The sequence below is a fragment of the Euprymna scolopes genome, chromosome 43 (assembly GCF_053919585.1).
Source record: "Euprymna scolopes isolate OS-2025 chromosome 43, ASM5391958v1, whole genome shotgun sequence".
NCBI classification, from domain to species: Eukaryota; Metazoa; Mollusca; class Cephalopoda; order Sepiida; family Sepiolidae; genus Euprymna; species Euprymna scolopes.
Genome location: NC_136524.1, coordinates 9,851,525 through 9,864,471, shown reverse-complemented (window position 1 = coordinate 9,864,471; position 12,947 = coordinate 9,851,525). Strand labels below are relative to the sequence as shown.

Genomic DNA, 12,947 nt, shown 5'->3' with positions numbered 1-12,947 from the left:
TTATTTTTATTTGACAATGTTCTAAATTGTTTTTTATTCGACAATGTTCTAAATTGTTTTTTTAATTTGACAATGTTCTAAATTGTTTTTTTTTATTTGACAATGTTCTAAATTGTTTGTTTTTATTTTACAATGTTCTAAATTGTTTTTTATTCCACAATGTTCAAAATTGTTTTTTTTTATTTGACAATGTTCTAAATTTTTTTTATTCGACAATGTTCTAAATTGTTTTTTTTCGACAATGTTCTAAATTGTTTTTTTTTATTCGACAATGTTCTAAATTGTTTTTTATTCGACAATGTTCTAAATTGTTTTTTTTATTAGACAATGTTCTAAATTGTTTTTTTTCAACAATGTTCTAAATTGTTTTTTATTCGACAATGTTCTAAATTGTGTTTTTATCGACAATGTTCTAATTGTTTTCTCTTTATTCGACAATGTTCTAAATTGTTTGTTTTTATTCGACAATGTTCTAAATTGTTTTTTTATTTGACAATTTTCTAAATTCTTAATTTTTAATTGACAATGTTCTAAATTTATTTTTATTCGACAATGTTCTAAATTGTTGTTTTTTTAATTTTACAATGTTCTAAATTGTTTTTTTTTCGACAATGTTCTAAATTGTTTTTTTTATTTGACAATGTTCTAAATTGTTTTTTATTCGACAATGTTCTTAATTGTGATTTCTTTATTTTACAATGTTCTAAATTGTTTTTTTGTATTCGACAATGTTCTAAATTGTTTTTTTATTCGAAAATGTTTTAAATTGTTTTCTCTTTATTCGCCAATGTTCTAAATTGTTTTTTTATTTGACAATGGTCTAAATTGTTTTTTTTTATTCGACAATGTTCTAAATTGTTTTTTTTAATCGACAATGTTCTAAATTGTTTCTGGTTATATGTTGCAGCCAACTCATGGTGAGATGATAAACATGCAATTCTTAATTTAAAATTTCAATAAAAATGTTTTAAAGTCAAAGTGGCGGCAGCATAATAAATTGTAAAACTTGTTCCAGCATTAATTAATATTAACGATGAATTCTCTGAGAGGCCCATATATAAGTTTAGCAAATATTGAAAGAAATTTGAACATTTTAAAAGATTTGATAAGAGCACAGGCACGTGAACTTTAAAATATTTTTTTACCATGATTTACTATTCAAAAAGATTACATTAAACTTTGAGGGTCGCTGCTAAATTTGAGAATGGGATTCCTAACCTATTGCCACGTGGCCCTTAGTCTTATGTTGTTTAAAAACAATCTTTTAAAAAATAAATACATCGCGCTTGTTTCATTTTTCTATCGCCAAAAAAAAAATTAAAATAATCGTTTTTAGAATCGAAAATAAGGCTATAATTTTTCCAATTCTAATACCCTAAAAAGTTTCTGATTCTCGATTCTGATTAATTATCCCAACACTAGCATGAACCCTCTGAAAAACTTGAGTAAAACACAGCAGTTATTTTAGAATTTAGGTTAAGGGATCAGTTTTACATACAAGTTTAACATAACATAATCTCTCACTTTTTGGCCAGATAGCGTTTGAATATCTAATCATTCTAGTTCTTAGATGTAAAGTATTCTTTTTGGGGGGAGAGGGGAGCACCTGAACTTAAGGTTAATGATAAAATTAAGGAGGGGTTTGGAGGAAACTATTGCCACTTGGACTAAGGGTCTGTGGTAGTGCTAATGGATTTTTACCCCCCCCCCATACACAAAAAAATCACACACACACTCACAATTTATCTCACTTCAGAAATTTATTACCCATTTCGGGTCGATCATCTATCCAAATAGCATTTTAAGAGTATATAACTCTTAAAATGCTATTTGGATAGATGATCGCCCCGAAATGGGTAATAAATTTCCGTTAGATGTATATGCAAAACCCACTCTATAATCTGAAATATTGTTTTTTTTTTCTTTATTCTACATGTAACTATCTAAAAAAAAAAATCTTATTTTTAAGGAGTAGGATTTAGATTAGGGTACTCATCTACAAATTTATCAACAATTCTGTAAATACAACACTTTCAAATATTCTTTAAAGTTCTCCAGTACGCTTTGAAAAATAATATGTAAACTGTAGAATGTATTATTAATGTTCCCTAGCACAAATGTATTTATCTAAAAAAAAAATTAAATTCCCCCAAAGCATATATAAAAAGCCTATGATTTCAATTTCATATGGAACGTCTTAAATTCACTGCTATGAAAACAATACGAAATTAATTTAAAAAAAAAAAAAGAAACGAAAACGACACAAATATTTGGAAGCTAACATCTTCAATATAGCCCAGAGTTAACATCTTCAATATAATCATTTTTTTTTTCTTTATATATAGCAGAAATAAAGAAAATTTTCCATTTGGCTTTTCTTTGGTTATTCTGTTTCTAAAAGTGTGGCTTCCGGTTTCAATTTGGCTTTTTTTGGCCTTTTTCCATGAAAAATTTGGCTTCAAACATTTATTATAAGTCTAGCATTGTCATCGTCCCTCCCATCCCTATCGTCGTGGTCGTCGTTGTCGTGATTATCGTGCTTGAAAGTTGCCAAGGTTTTCTGCAATGAAATTAAGTGAAAATACGCCTAACCCCTTTCATTACCTAATACACCTTTTAACCAACCATTCATTCATGTTACTCCTCTTTCTCATACTACTCCCGGTCACAGGGGGGTTGTTGCACCCAAAAATTAATCGAAAAAAGACTGTCGCAGAATCTGACTATTATAAGACCATGCCTGGCCCCAATCATCGCAGCTATCCTTTTTTCTCAACTTTCTGGTTACCTGAAGAAGACACTGGACTCCAAAGACAACATAATCACGAGTCTAACAGTGCTCCTACCTCCGGGGCCCGACCAATAAAGTTCACGAAAACATCGGAGAATTTTGTAAACAAAAAAGACGCGGAAAGATACGATGACAACCAAAGAAAAAATATTATTCAAAAAACGACATCCGAAAAGGATTTATTAAGGAAAACATTAACAGATGCGAAAAGATCCAAAGTTGTGGAATTAGGAATAGAAGAATCAGTGATGATGTCGCAAAGAACAATGGTAAAACCTCCAAGAAGAAAAAGTCCGCATCATTTCGGCGATAGAAGACGTCGACAACTTTTGAAACGTGAACATATGTTTAATACGGACATGGAATTCCTGGGTGATCCGATGTTACGGACGTTGAGCATGATTAGTAAAGAAAAGAAAAATCGAACAAGACGTCGTCGTCGTGGTCGTCGCCAAGCGACTAAAACCTATCATAAAAAATATGACAAAATAAAACTGAGCGAAACTAGTCAAAATACAGGGAAACGAGAAAATATAAACATTAAAGATTCTGATCAAATAAGCGATGCAGATGCACGTATATCGTCTTCTGAAATTGCTGCGTTCGAAGAGTTTATAACACAAGTGATGTCATGCCGACAAATTCCGGCACTCTCCATAGCCCTTGTGCAAAAAGGCGTCCCTTTGCTTGTTCGAGCCTTCGGGGTTGCAGATGTGGAAAACTCCAGGAATGCTTCCGCAAAGACAAAATTCTTTATCGCATCCCTGACAAAGTCTTTTACGTCCACAATTATTGCTCGCGTGCTAAGCGAGCGGCGTGAGTGAGTATACCTTTATACTTATATACAGTATTGCTGGTTACGACGTTTATAAAATAGTATTCAATAACGAGTACAGCTGTATTTTAGTATAAGGTTTTTTTTTATTTGTACAAACATTTTTACTGCATATGTGCATACATGTTTCAGTTGCAGCTTTATTCAAAGCCTAGCTTCCATTCGTTCTGGGCATATTTGTTGTGGCCTGAGAAAGCCAGATTTTGAATGAAGTCGCAGTTGAAACACGCATGTACATATGTAGCCAAAAATGTTTGTATAAATAAAAATTGCTATATATATATATATATATATATATATATATATATATATATATATATATATATATATATATATATATATATATAATTAGTTAGCTAGTTAGTCGTTTAACAAACTTTTTAACCCTTGACGATCAATATGATTAACATCGTCGAAACGTTGATTAATCCACGTTAGGGCTATTTTGATGTTTATATGATTTCTCTACATATATATTGAGTACTTACCGATTATTATAAAACATCTGATATTTATAAAAACAAAAAACAGCATAAAATAAAGTAAAATTTATATTTAAACAATCTAAGACTATAAGTTAACGAAATTAATTCTACCAGAATGCATTTAGGTTACTTTATAAACAGATCAGTCGTTTCAATATTTTCTCAATAGTTGGGTGGGTTACTTTGGGGAAAATATCGTGGATTACTTTGTGCAGCTTCCATATTTGAAAGTTATTTGAATGGCTTTAAACTGTCGAATAGAAAGGCATTTAAGCTGGCTTTTATAAATTTTTACCAATCCGCATTTATTTAAAAGATTTCAAGTTTTTGCAAACTATTTACAATAATCTTTTTTATAAATGGAGATAAAAACAACGGTAACTTTGAACAACAATCATAATTTTATAACAATTTTGTTCGGTTAATACTTTAATGGCTAAAACACCCGGGAGAGGTAGTAGAAAGGTGTTCTCGATCAGTATATAAGAAATCCTTCTAGATTGAGGCAATTTTGATTTTTGTCCCAAGCCAGGGCGCCCAGCTGGATTTTCTCGACAGTAAAAGCCGACCGTATGTTCTCGTGAGGTGAGATCATACCATAATAATTAAATTTAATTATAAAAAATGCCGACATTATAAAAATAGTAAATAATTTGGTGTAATAAATAAAACGTCGATATAGTATGAAATAAATAAACAAATAGATAAGCGAGACAAAAATGAGTGCTTATGTAGAATTTTTTTTAGATAGGATTTAAGTTCAGTTCAATTTTTACGGTATCTTTTGTTAGCTGAAAATACAGAATAGTTAAAAAAAAAAAATCCCCATATTAAGAATAGGTTTCTAAATAATAACGTTATTTCAATACGATCCGCATTCTGCATAAATACCCAAAGAGGATTTTTTTTTCCATTTATTTATTTTTTATTTATTTATTTATTTATTTATTTATTTTTACTAAGAAAAAACTTAAAACTACATTAGCGGAGCTAGGAGGAGGATGGTACTCAGTTGTCGATTATTCTCTTAGATTACGATTGTTATGCATTCATTCGTTTCTAAAAGTGATGGCTACTTACATTCAGGGATGTGCAGAGTGGTGATGTCCGGCAAGGCCAACTCAAAGACTCAACTAAATCCTAGTATTGGGAAATATGAGAAAAGGAAATATTATTGGATACCCCCCTCCGCGCATACACATACAAAAAAATTAAAATTTCGATGTCCGAGCACTGCTACCCCCACCCCTCTGCTCGTTACTATTTCCTCTAACTGAAACCTTTAGAACTGGAAAGCATCATTTCATATCATTGCCCTTGATGTATAAATTATACATTTGACTGCCGTAAAAACAACATTACTAGTTCACACCAGTTTTGGCACATTTGAAGCACCTAAGATTTGATAAAGAGGTTTTACCTTGAAATATATAATGGAACATAGTCACACACATGTGTTGAAGGTGTAATTAAACAAGTAAGATCTAATTTTTTTTTATCTTTGTTTTTGTTTTCCTTCAGCATCGACATATTTTCACTTCTTGCATTATAAAATCCTTCTATAACTTCTTTTTATGCACATTTTACGCAATGATTCAAGCAAACTACACCTCGTTATTATCTTTATACATTTCGATCATATCGACTATAAAGTAAGCGTACGTTTTAAAATGAAGATATAATAACAAAATTATGACCCTTGTCCCATTCTACCCTGGCGAACCAAAATAACTCTATTTATTTATTTATTTATTTATTCATTGTTTTGATAAATGTGATTGTGCTCTAAACGCGGTAATAGATTCTACTTTTGGTATCTTGAAGTTTTCAGCTTTAAGATGATTGTCATTGAAACAACATTATCATAGCCAAATGAGTTCTGGTTTTAAAACAATTTGGTTCATTCAACAAATAATTTAATGACCAAACAATACTGTAATAATTAGGTCATACCAGTACGGTATTATTTGATTAATTGAGCCAAATTGTTTTAAAACTAGACCGCATGTACTTAAGATAATGTCGTTTCAATGGCAACCATCTTAAAGCTGAAAAGTTCAAGATACCGCAGTTTTTCTTTTTACTATTATTATTTCCTTGCTTTGCTATTATTGATAAAAGAAAAGAAAGCAATAAACGACGTGGTCTCTATTCCAAAGCTCTTCTACGAACTTTTTTGTTTTACTTGATAAAAGATAATGAGGAGAGGTTGGTTGATGAGCTAGAATATGCGCTCTCTCTATTTCCGTGCCTCTTCATGACAGAAAATTTACACAGATGTTTTTTAATGTGGGGAAAATCAAGCTCCCTCGCCCCTCCAAATAGGGCACTCAGGAATGGAACAAAAATAAACAAATCTTTCAATCTAGAAGGGTGTTTCCCTCACTAACCGAGCCCGAAACAAATAAAGTGTAGTATCGGATATAAATATAGTATACTCTGCTTCTAGCCTAAAAAGGCAAGATATGTAAAGTAATTTGTTCTTACACATTTTCTGTATAATAAATACGAAATTTGGAAAAGTAGTACCTGTTTTTTTGGGGGGGGGGTCGGTTTTTTGGGGGGGGGGGTTGGAGGGGTTGGGGGGGGTTGGAGGGAATTAAGATGTAGAAACCATCAAAAAAGAACACCGCACACATAGAAAAGGAAAACTGCGGTCAAGGTATACATACCGCAACATTATATTTCTGATTAGGAGATTATGTTCTTAACGGTCAAAATGATACGTATGTAAATAAATAGATAAAAAATGATACGTATGTAAATAAATAGATAAAAAATGATACGTATGTAAATAAATAGATAAAAAATGATACGTATGTAAATAAATAGATAAAAAATGATACGTATGTAAATAAATAGATAAAAAATGATACGTATGTAAATAAATAGATAAAAAATGATACGTATGTAAATAAATAGATAAAAAATGATACGTATGTAAATAAATAGATAAAAAATGATACGTATGTAAATAAATAGATAAAAAATGATACGTATGTAAATAAATAGATAAAAAATGATACGTATGTAAATAAATAGATAAAAAATGATACGTATGTAAATAAATAGATAAAAAATGATACGTATGTAAATAAATAGATAAAAAATGATACGTATGTAAATAAATAGATAAAAAATGATACGTATGTAAATAAATAAATAAAAAATGATACGTATGTAAATAAATAGATAAAAAATGATACGTATGTAAATAAATAAATAAAAAATGATACGTATGTAAATAAATAAATAAATAAAAAATGATACGTATGTAAATAAATAAATAAAAAATGATACGTATGTAAATAAATAGATAAAAAATGATACGTATGTAAATAAATAAATAAAAAATGATACGTATGTAAATAAATAGATAAAAAATGATACGTATGTAAATAAATAAATAAAAAATGATACGTATGTAAATAAATAAATAAAAAATGATACGTATGTAAATAAATAGATAAAAAATGATACGTATGTAAATAAATAGATAAAAAATGATACGTATGTAAATAAATAAATAAAAAATGATACGTATGTAAATAAATAGATAAAAAATGATACGTATGTAAATAAATAGATAAAAAATGATACGTATGTAAATAAATAGATAAAAAATGATACGTATGTAAATAAATAAATAAAAAATGATACGTATGTAAATAAATAGATAAAAAATGATACGTATGTAAATAAATAGATAAAAAATGATACGTATGTAAATAAATAGATAAAAAATGATACGTATGTAAATAAATAGATAAAAAATGATACGTATGTAAATAAATAGATAAAAAATGATACGTATGTAAATAAATAAATAAAAAATGATACGTATGTAAATAAATAGATAAAAAATGATACGTATGTAAATAAATAGATAAAAAATGATACGTATGTAAATAAATAGATAAAAAATGATACGTATGTAAATAAATAGATAAAAAATGAAAATTATGAAAAAATAAAAAGCTGATAATCAAGTCAAAAGGTAATCATTACTAATAGCGACATAAATTATTTTCAAGGAAATAATGCTGGCAAATTAGTCAAAAATAATTTATTTTGATTTACTTATTCATCTGTGATCTATTTTCGTCTACAAAAAAAGTAATACTTAATGTATTAATAGAGGGCTCATAAAAGAGTATCACAATGAAAAAAAACTATGAAATGTGCCGATTTTGAGAAAAAGAACAAGGAATATTTTTATAGTAAATTTTATTTAATTTGGTCTCACTTTCTACATAATGATCTGATGTGTATAACTGTATTTCAAAAAATATTTCAAGGTAAGATCTCTTTATCAAATATTTAATAAAACATAAAAAGTTCCGGAGATTTTTGTTCAGTTAGAAACAAAAATGGCTACTTTCTTTAGATTTAATCCCATTTGATACTATAAAATAATTTTTGTTGGTAATGATTACTGTTTGTTCAAATGATTACATTTCAATCATTGATAATAATTACCTTTCCAATAAGAGGTAATGATTACCGTTCCAATGATTGGTAATGATTACCGTTCCAATGAATAATAATGATTACCGTTCCAATGAATAATAATGATTACCGTTCCAATGATTAGCAATGATTACCGTTCCAATGAATAACAATGATTACCATTCCAATGATTGGTAATGATTACTGTTCCAATGAATAACAATGATTACCATTCCAATGAATAATAATGATTACCGTTCCAATGATTGGCAATGATTACCATTCCAATGAATAATAATGATTACCGTTCCAATGATTGGTAATGATTACCGTTCCAATGAATAACAATGATTACCGTTCCAATGAATAACAATGATTACCGTTCCAATGAATAATAATGATTACCGTTCCAATGAATAACAATGATTACCGTTCTAATGAATAATAACGATTACCATTCCAATGAATAATAATGATTACCATTCCAATGATTGGCAATGATTACCGTTTCAATGAATAACAATGATTACCGTTCCAATGAATAACAATGATTACCGTTCCAATGAATAACAATGATTACCATTCCAATGAATAATAATGATTACCGTTCCAATGAATAATAATGATTACCGTTCCAATGAATAACAATGATTACCGTTCCAATGATTGGTAATTATTACCGTTCCAATGAATAACAATGATTACCATTCCAATGAATAATAATGATTACCGTTCCAATGATTGGCAATGATTACCGTTCCAATGAATAATAATGATTACCGTTCCAATGATTGGTAATGATTACTGTTCCAATGAATAACAATGATTACCGTTCCAATGAATAACAATGATTACCTTTCCAATGAATAATAATGATTACCGTTCCAATGAATAACAATGATTACCGTTCCAATGAATAACAATGATTACCGTTCCAATTATTGGTAATGATTACCGTTCCAATGAATAATAATGATTACCGTTCCAATGAATAATAATGATTACCGTTCCAATGATTTGTAATGATTACTGTTCCAATGAATAATAATGATTACCGTTCCAATGAATAATAATGATTACCGTTCCAATGAATAATAATGATTACCGTTCCAATGAATAATGATGATTACCGTTCCAATGAATAACAATTATTACCATTCCAAAGAATAATAATGATTACTGTTCCAATGATTGGTAATGATTACCGTTCCAATGAATAATAACGATTACCGTTCCAATGAATAATAACGATTACCGTTCCAATGAGTAATAATGATTACCGTTCCAATGAATAATAATGATTACCGTTCCAATAAATAATAACGATTACCGTTCCAATGATTGGTAATGATTACCGTTCCAATGAATAACAATGATTACCGTTCCAATGAATAACAATGATTACCGTTCCAATGAATAATAACGGTTACCGTTCCAATGAATAATAACGATTACCGTTCCAATGAATAATAAAGATTACCGTTCCAATGAATAATAACGATTACCGTTCCAATGAATAATAACGATTACCGTTCCAATGATTGGTAATGATTACCGTTCCAATGAATAACAATGATTACCGTTCCAATGAATAACAATGATTACCGTTCCAATGAATAATAACGATTACCGTTCCAATGAATAATAACGATTACCGATCCAATGAATAATAACGATTACCGTTCCAATGAATAATAAAGATTACCGTTCCAATGAATAATAACGATTACCGTTCCAATGAATAATAACGATTACCGTTCCAATGTATAATAACGATTACTGTTCCAATGAATAATAACGATTACCATTCGAATGAATAATAATGATTACCGTTCCAATGAATAATAACGATTACCGTTCCAATGAATAATAACGATTACCGTTCCAATGAGTAATAATGATTACCGTTCCAATGAATTATAACGATTACCGTTCCAATGAATAATAACGATTACCGTTCCAATGTATAATAACGATTACTGTTCCAATGAATAATAACGATTACCGTTCCAATGAATAATAAAGATTACCGTTCCAATGAATAATAATTATTACCGTTCCAATGAATAATAACGATTACCGTTCCAATGAATAATAACGATTACCATTCCAATGAATAATAATGATTACCATTCCAATGAATAATAACGATTACCGTTCCAATGAATAACAACGATTACCGTTCCAATGAATAATAACGATTACCGTTCCAATGAATAATAACGATTACCGTTTCAAATCAATTCAATTTATTCGACATAGGGTAAAATATTACATGTTTCGTCGCTGTTAAAAAGTGAGAAGTGAGAAGAAAAATAACTGATAGTGATGACCGTCCCAATGATTAATAATGATTGCATTCTAATGATTAATAATGATTGCATTCTAATGATATGTAATGATTACATTTCAATCATTGATAATGATTACCATTCCAATTTATTTGAATTAAAAATCATTTGTAGTCTGTGCGTGCGTGTGAAAACATCTGAACCTTACACTCCAGTGGAAATATTTCATTTTATGGGGTAAATAAAAGTTCTTTGAAAAGAATGTTATATTTTGTAAAACTTTACACTTTTTCCTCCACGCTGTTAATGGAAAAATAAAAATTCTTTTTTTTTTTTTTAATGTAATCATGCAATTACAATTTCCTGAAAATACCGGGGGAAATATTAAAATAAATAAAAGTAAATTACTTTAGATTTTAGAATGAGGGTTTACTAAATATAATTTAAATTGATTATTCAGTCCTTGCCTAAAAAACGTTATTGAACACCTAATTTTTGACCACAGGTTGATGAGCGAAATAAGTAGTAATTTTCTCAAAAAAAATTGTGACCATTAATATATATATATATATATATATATATATATATATATATATATATATATATATATAGTCTAATTTGTAGTATTCCGAATTATACTGGGTTAATATAATTCAGTAATTGTTCATATACCAGTAAATTTAAGCCAAAAAAGAGAGATAACTTAAAAAGTAAGCTGCAAATTTATCATATTTCATAATTAAGCATTCATATACTGTTTTAACAAAAACCAAGGCTTCAAAGAATGGGTTGATATCAACAAAAGGTGTATTTCATTGTTAGTTACAATTGTTTCAAGACCATTTGGACAAATTCAAACAATATGTCGTTTGAAAATTTTCACAAGAACAGCCTTTCTTCAGACTTATTAAATAAAAACACTTTAACGATAAAACATTAAGGAAAAGAAACATTTCCTTTATAAGGAAAAGAAAACAAGTGAGATCACTTTACCTCTGTCGCATCTTTGCAAATATATATATATATATATATATATATATATATATATATATATATATATTTGTGTGTGTGCGTGTGATTTTTCCAGTTATTTTCAAGTTGCTGGCAGGTAATGGCACAGAAAAATAGAATCTCATTTTTCCCTTGTAAATGTGAATGCAAAGGGCTAAATTTTAGCATAAATTTTCACATTAAATGGACAGATTATTTTTTTTAAGAATTTTTTCCAGCTGGTCATATTGAAACTTACCTAAAATCTAATGGTATCTACAAAACAAAAAAAAAAGCTGAAATATCTATGTATATACTAGAGATGTCAGAAAAAAGTTATTCACCCAAGAAACTCCTGCTCCCAAACTTGAACACTGTATTACTATTTTTAGTTTGTTATTTTTGTAAGTACCAATTTTCAAGTCAAGAAAGAAAACAAAGTAAAACTTTTTTTTTTACCTCCACTGTCACTTTATTTTCGTCAATTTTTACGTAGCGCAACACCTTACTCATCTGGTCCTTATGAGATACATCAGGAGTGCTATAAAAAATTATGCAAAAATATTTGCTTTCTTTGATCTGATCGATGATTTTCTTTCTCAGCTGCTTTGCCAAAATGCTCACAAATTCATTTTGAATTTCTGGTGACAGATAAGAACTAGCGATTTTCTTTCCCAGGTTAACTTTCACCAAATGTTCACGGAACACAGGATCATACTTGGCCAATAAATTTACCAATTCTAAAAAATTCCTTTTGTTTTCTTGATCTCTTTCATCATTATGAATGTCTTCCCGGTGACCCCGTAGTGCCAGATTCTGCTTGGCAAGAAACCTGATGATGTCCAGCAATCTAGCTAGAATTTCCCGCCATTTCTTAGTTTCCTTCTCAATAAGATGTTGCTCTACTTTGTCAACTACTTTTCCTTCGGCAAATCAAATCTCTAGATCCTTCCAGTTGAGAAACGCTTGAGCATGAGATGTGTTAAATTCATGTTCACATACTTTTCGGTTTAATTTCCATCAATTCGTAAAACCCACATCAGCAGAAAAACTCGACAGTCCATTTGTAAACAGTCTGCAGCAGAAGCAAAATAAGGCTTCTTTGG

The 12,947-nt window shown here is 29.0% G+C and overlaps 1 protein-coding gene across 1 annotated transcript in view; it reads left to right on the top strand.

Moving 5' to 3' along the window:
* Positions 1-2,453: 2,453 nt before the first annotated feature.
* The window catches only part of LOC145268177 (uncharacterized), a 71,027-nt gene continuing 60,533 nt past the window's right edge, over positions 2,454-12,947 (top strand). The window contains exon 1 of the mRNA XM_080123393.1: positions 2,454-3,611. Within this exon, the coding sequence (XP_079979519.1) occupies positions 2,566-3,611 (1,046 nt within the window). The 5' untranslated portion in view covers positions 2,454-2,565. The remainder of the gene's footprint in view (positions 3,612-12,947) is intronic.